The 5,809-nt window shown below is 63.7% G+C and overlaps 1 protein-coding gene across 1 annotated transcript; it reads right to left on the bottom strand.

Annotated features, from left to right (window-relative positions):
• Positions 1-3,377: 3,377 nt before the first annotated feature.
• Positions 3,378-5,068, bottom strand: INSM1 (INSM transcriptional repressor 1). Its single transcript, XM_029069701.1, has one exon. It carries the CDS (start codon positions 4,975-4,977, stop codon positions 3,667-3,669), a length of 1,311 nt encoding a protein of 436 aa, XP_028925534.1. The 5' UTR covers positions 4,978-5,068; the 3' UTR covers positions 3,378-3,666.
• Positions 5,069-5,809: the final 741 nt, after the last annotated feature.

A 5,809-nucleotide genomic window follows, 5' to 3' on the forward strand; every position in this document is an offset into this window, starting at 1 on the left:
GCTGCCTTTCTTTTTCTATGGTACTGGTTAGGCGCTTACTATGTGTCAGGCACTGTTCTAAGCGCTGAGGTTGATACGAGCTAACTCAGGTGGGCCACAGAAAGTGGAGTTCACGCTCTTAATCTCCGTTCTACAGATTCGCTCCCATCCTCCCTGCCAGGGGTGGCTTTTTCCCAGATGCCCACTGTGGGCAGGGCATGTGTCTATCGTTAGATTGCACTCTCTCGAGCGATGAAGCACAGCGCTCTGCACACAGTAAGCGCTTGATAAATACAACCGATTGACTGACGAACTGGGCTGTCTCCTCTCGGCCTAGGGAGGCTCCTGAGGGTCAACTCGAGGACGGCCCCTCGCTCAACTTGGCGGACCAACGTCGGGGGGAGAACTGCCGCCCAAATGGCAGTGGCGGCCACCGGGCCTCGTCTCCAAGGCGAGGGACGGTGTGGAGGGAATCGCCCCCGGAGGTCGGATGGAACCGACGGTGGTCAAGTGGGGTGGGGTGGAGCACCCCGTCTTTCTCTCCAGGGCCTTCGGCTCCCGAGGGCCAACTCGAGGACGGCCACTCGCTCAACTTGGCGGACCAACGTCCGTAAGAGAACTGCCGCCCAAATGGCCTTGGCGGCCGAGGGCCCCGTCTCCAAGGTGAGGGGCGGTATGGAGGGAATCGCCCCCGGAGGTCGGATGGAACCGACGGTGGTCAAGTGGGGTGGGGTGGAGCACCCCGTCTTTCTCTCCAGGGCCTTCGGCTCCCGAGGGCCAACTCGAGGACAGCCCCTCGCTCAACTTGGCGGACCAACGTCCGTAAGAGAACTGCCGCCCAAATGGCCGTGGCGGCCACTGGGTCCCGTCTCCAAGGCGAGGGACGGTGTGGAGGGAATCGCTCCCAGGTGGCCAGGTGGAACCGAGGATGGTCAAGTGGGGCGGGGTGGAGTGACCCCGTCTTTCTCTCAAGGGCTTTAGGCTCCTGAGGGCCAACTTGAGGACGGTCCTTTGCTCAACTGGGCCGACCAACGTCATGGACGATAACTGCCGCCCAAATGGCCGTGGCCACCACCGGGCCCCATCTCCAAGGTAGGGGGCTGTGTGGAGGGAATTGCCCCCGGGGGCCAGGCGGAACTGACAATGGTCAAGTGGGTGGGGTGGAGCACCCCGTCTTTCTCTCCAGGGCCTTCGGCTCCTGAGGGCCAACACGAGGACGGCCCCTCCCTCAACTTGGCGGACCAACGTCCGTAAGAGAACTGCCGCCCAAACGGCCGTGGCGGCCACGGGCCCCGTCTCCAAGGTGAGGGGCGGTATGGAGGGAATCGCCCCCAGGGGTCGGGTGGAACCGACAATGGTCAAGTGGACTGGTGTGGAGCACCCCGTCTCTCTCTCCAGGGCCTTCGGTTCCCGAGGGCCAACTCGAGGACGGCCCCTCGCTCAACTTGGCGGACCAACGTCCGTAACAGAACTGCCGCCCAAACGGTCGTGGCGGCCAGGGGCCCCGTCTCCAAGGCGAGGGGCGGTAGGGAGGGAATCGCCCCGGGGTGTGTGGAACCAATGATGGTCAAGTGGAGTGGGGCACCCCGTCTTTCTCTCAGGGGCCTTCCCCTTATGTGGGTAGCAGCCCCTCGCATCTCAGCCCCCTCGGGGCCAACTGAGGCGCTCCCCATCGAGGGGCAACGCTAGGCCTTAGGCCCCAAGATGGCCGCCGTCGTCGCCTCAGGGGCGCCCCCTCCCCCCCCCGCACGCGCCTCGCCCTCCTCGCGCCCCGCCCCGCGCGAGAAAGGGCGGGAAAGGCCCTGGGGCCGCGAGACCAGATCCGAGGTGCGCATGCTCCCAACCCCCCGCGCGCCCCCGCTTCCCCGTCCGCGGCCCCGCCCCCCCATCCGCGCCCCCGGGGGCGGGAGCGCGCCGCAGGCCCATCCATTAGGAGGAGCAGGACACGGCGCGTGGCGTTTGACTTTGAAAATATTTTATTTGAATAGTAAATAGTTATACAGTTGAAACAGTTCTATCGAAGCGTCCTATAAATAGCTAACGATTAAGAAAATAATGTGTGTAGAAAAGAGATTGCATCTAAAAGTAAGAGCTGTCGGTGGCACAAGGGCTGGGCCGGGCCGCGGGAGCACAATGGTTCGGCTGAATGCAATTCCCTAATGGATAGGTATAAAAGTTAAAACCTTTGAACAGATCCCTTTTTAGAAAAAAAAAAAAACCCTCTTCCGAAACGCACAGTGGAATGTCACCAGTGGCAGGGAACAGAACAGCGCGTAAAAAATAAGATCCGCCATCAAATAATATCATCTTCATCCTTAATATAAATAAATAACGAATAAATAACAATCACGCATAAAATCAACATATACATTTCAACGTAAACTCGGACGATCCTACCTCAGCCAAGATTATCGAACAAAAAAGGTCCACGTAGAATAATATTAAGGCAGTTTCTACAGCGTATTCCGAAACCCCTTCCCCATCCCGCCCTCCCCCGCCCCTCTCCCTCCCTCCCTCCCTCCCTCCCACCCCCACAAACAACAAGTCAAGGCATTTGTGGCTATGCTAACGAAAACTCTTCTTGAAGCAGTTTCTCTTTTTGATTTGTTCACATCCCAAAAAGAAAAAAAAGAAAAAAAAGGTAAAGCCAGAATCCAGCGGTTCACAAGCCATAATAAAGCTAATCAGGTAAATTCGATTTACAGCCTGTGAAGTATTAAAGGCATTCATTTCCTCGAGATTGACTCAAAACCACCCGTAGGAGGAGAGGGGGCGGAGGGGAAGGGAGGGCACGGGCTTTCTAGAGACGGGAAAGACATCCAAAAAATCTAATCGTCGGACCGGGTGTTGCCGAAGGGCCCAGGGCTCAGTGGTAGTTATGGAGCGCTTACTATGTGCAGAGCACTGTACTGAGCGCTTGGAACGGGCCATTCGGCAACAGATAAGGACCGTCCCTGCCCAGACTCAAAAAGAGAAGGACCAGGAGGGAAGCCGGCGAGGCCCGCGGGTCGCTTGGGCTGGCGGCTCCCCTATAAAAGAGAAATCAAGCGGCTTTTTCGTGATCCGATTAACTGGAGGGAAGGAGGGGTGGGAAAAGAGGGGGGAGAAAGCCTTTGAGTAACGAAGGGTTGTGGGGGGTGGGGGTGGGGGGGGGTCATCACCACGCTACACCGAGAAAAAGACAACACTTTTCACGTTTCAGTTTTCACCACCCGGCGCGTTCTCCGAACGGAGAGAAGCTGTTGCGGGGAGAAGCGAAGGGAAGAGGATGCGGGACGGACTCAGTTGCCCCTGTTGTGGTTCTACAAGCGAAGGCACGGTTTGGGGGGGGGGGGGGGAGCGGGTTCTCGCGGGGATGGGGGAAGGGGCGTCTAAGCAGCGGGGCTTAGTGAAGAGAGCCCGGGTTTGGGTCGGGAGGGGGTCGGAGGTCGTGGGTTCTAATCCACTCGTCAAGCCGTGCGCCTCCGGGCCAGTCACTCTGTCCGGGCCCGGGCGACCTGACGTGTCAAAGGGGGACGAGGCCCCCAGCGCTCCGCACAGTGCTCGGCACGTCGTCAGCGCTTCGCGACGGGAGGTGGGGGGGAGAGATCATCCCCTCTTGGCCTCAACTTCCCTCCCCATCATCCCCTCTTGGCCTCAACTTCCCTCCCTTCCCCGGGTGGCCGGGCGGCCGGGCTGGGGCCCTCCCTAGCAGGCGGGGCGCACGGGCACCTGGAGGAGAACGACCTGGCGGTTCTCCGAAGGGTGGCATTTGTTGATGTGGCGGGTGAGGCCGGGGGAGCTGTAGAAGGTGGCGGGGCAGTACTTGCAGGGGAACACCTGGGCGGCGTGGAGGAGGCGCAGGTGACGCTCCTGGCCGGCCTTGGTGGCGAAGGTCTCCCCGCACACCGGGCACAGGTGGTACTCGACGGGACCCTCCCCTGGGCCCCCGGGCTCCTTCCCCGCCTGGTCGGCCGCCGCCGGGGGCTCGGGGGGGCCCGGCCGGTCCTTGCCCTGCAGGGCCTGGTGGTGGGCCAACAGGTGCTTCCGCAGGTAGGCCTGGCGACGGAATTTCTTCCCGCAGTGGTGGCACTCGTACAGCCCGTCCTCGGAGCCCGACTCGGACACCCCGGGGCTCGGCGTGTCCCGGTCGACCCCGGGCCGGGCGGGGTCGGGGGCCGGAGGCCCGTTGGTGGCACCGGCGCTGGGCGGGCGCGGCTTGTGCCAACGTCGGTGGGAGGCCAGGTTGGCCGGGCAGCTGAAGACCTTGTCGCACTCGGGGCAGCGGTACTCCACCCGCACGATGCGGGAGCACTTGTGCTGGGCCAGCGCGAAGGGGTCGGCGTACTCCTCCTTGCACAGCTGGCAGATGAACTCGCCCAGCGGGCGCCCGGCCCCGCCGACGGCCGGCCCGCCGTGGGCGTGGGGCCTGGGCGGCTCCACCGGACCCTCCTTGATCTTCAGGCCCAGCACGGGCGAGGTGGTCACCTCGTCCTCGAAGTGCAGCTTGCGGATGGCCTTGGGCTTCTTGGCGGCCGGGGCCTTGGCGGGCTTGGCCGGGCCCTCGGCCGTCGGCGGCCTCTTGGCCGGGCCGGCCGGTCGGCCGGGGGCGACGGACGAGGTGCCCATCTTCAGGTCGGCGGGGGCGAAGGGCAGGGGGTCGACGGCGCACGTGCCCCCGGGCCCGGGGAAGGACTCGGCCGACACCGGCGACCCCAGCTCGAAGCTCCGCTCGAAGTACTTCTTCTTCTCGTGGTCGCGGCTCACCGGACGCGTGGGGCTGGACAACGGCCCGGGGGGCAAGGCCTCCGGGTTGCCGAACTGCCCGGGCCTCGGCGGGCGGGCCGGGGGCGGCGAGGAGGAGGACGACGACGACGACGACGACGAGGGGGACGAAGGGGAGGAGGAGCCGGCGTGGGCGAAGAGCAGCAGGTCCCGGTGACCGTGGTCGCAGCAGCGGATGCGGTAGGAGGCCGGCGTCGGCCGCTTGTGCCGCTTGACCAGGAAGCCGCGAGGCATCCTCGGCTCAGGACCGGTCGCCGGTGCCCAGGGGTGCCCGGGGGTGCCACCGGCGGGCAGAGGTGTGGGATGGGGGGGGGGGGGGACGACCACCTCCACCTCCTCCTCCTCCTCCTCCTCCTCTCCCGATCGTCCGGCGGGGGCGGTGGGCTCTCAGCGCATCCCTTCCAGGCCCGCCCAGCCCAGCCCCCTCCCCTTGGCCCTTCCCTCTGCCCGGTCCGGCTGGAGGGGTCCGGCTGGGGGTGGCGGTGGGGTCCGGCCGGGGAAGGGGGGGAGGGGTGGTCCGGCCGGGCTGGGGTCGCGGAGCCGGCCGTCTGTGTCCCCCCGGCCCGGCCGCGGCCGCGCTTTAAGGGGGGAGGGTGCCATTGTTCTCGCCTCCGGCTCCATCCCGAGCCAATCAGCGCTTCCCGCTGCTCCAAGGATGGGAGGGGAGGGATAGGGGGCGGGAAGGGGGGCCACAGGGATGGAGGAAAAAGGGGCAGGGACTCCAGGGTCTCTCTCTAGGTAGAGCAGATGTACCTGAGACAGAGAGTGAGTGTGTGAGGGAGAGTGTGTGTGTGTGTGTGTTTGCTCCTTTTCTTTTCTCCCCTCCCGCCCTCTCCCTCTTTTTTTTTTCCCCTTCCCCCCCCCCCCTTCTTCCCATTTCCTTCTGGCCCCTCCTGGATGGAGGCACACGCCCGACCCCTCCTCTTTTCACGGTCTGATGGCTTTCTATAGGAAGCCACACGTGCCTGGGCTTTGTGTCTCTTCTCCGGGGGGCACGGATCTGCCAAATGGAAACGTCCATCAGCATTACAATGAACAGCGTCTAAAAAAATCGAGGTTGGGGAGA

The sequence above is a fragment of the Ornithorhynchus anatinus genome, chromosome 1 (genome assembly GCF_004115215.2).
Source record: "Ornithorhynchus anatinus isolate Pmale09 chromosome 1, mOrnAna1.pri.v4, whole genome shotgun sequence".
NCBI lineage: Eukaryota > Metazoa > Chordata > Mammalia > Monotremata > Ornithorhynchidae > Ornithorhynchus > Ornithorhynchus anatinus.

Coding starts and splice junctions, on each gene's coding strand:
- INSM1 (XM_029069701.1), bottom strand. CDS start 4,977: ATGCCTCGCGGCTTCCTGGTCAAGCGGCACAAGCGGCCGACGCCGGCC.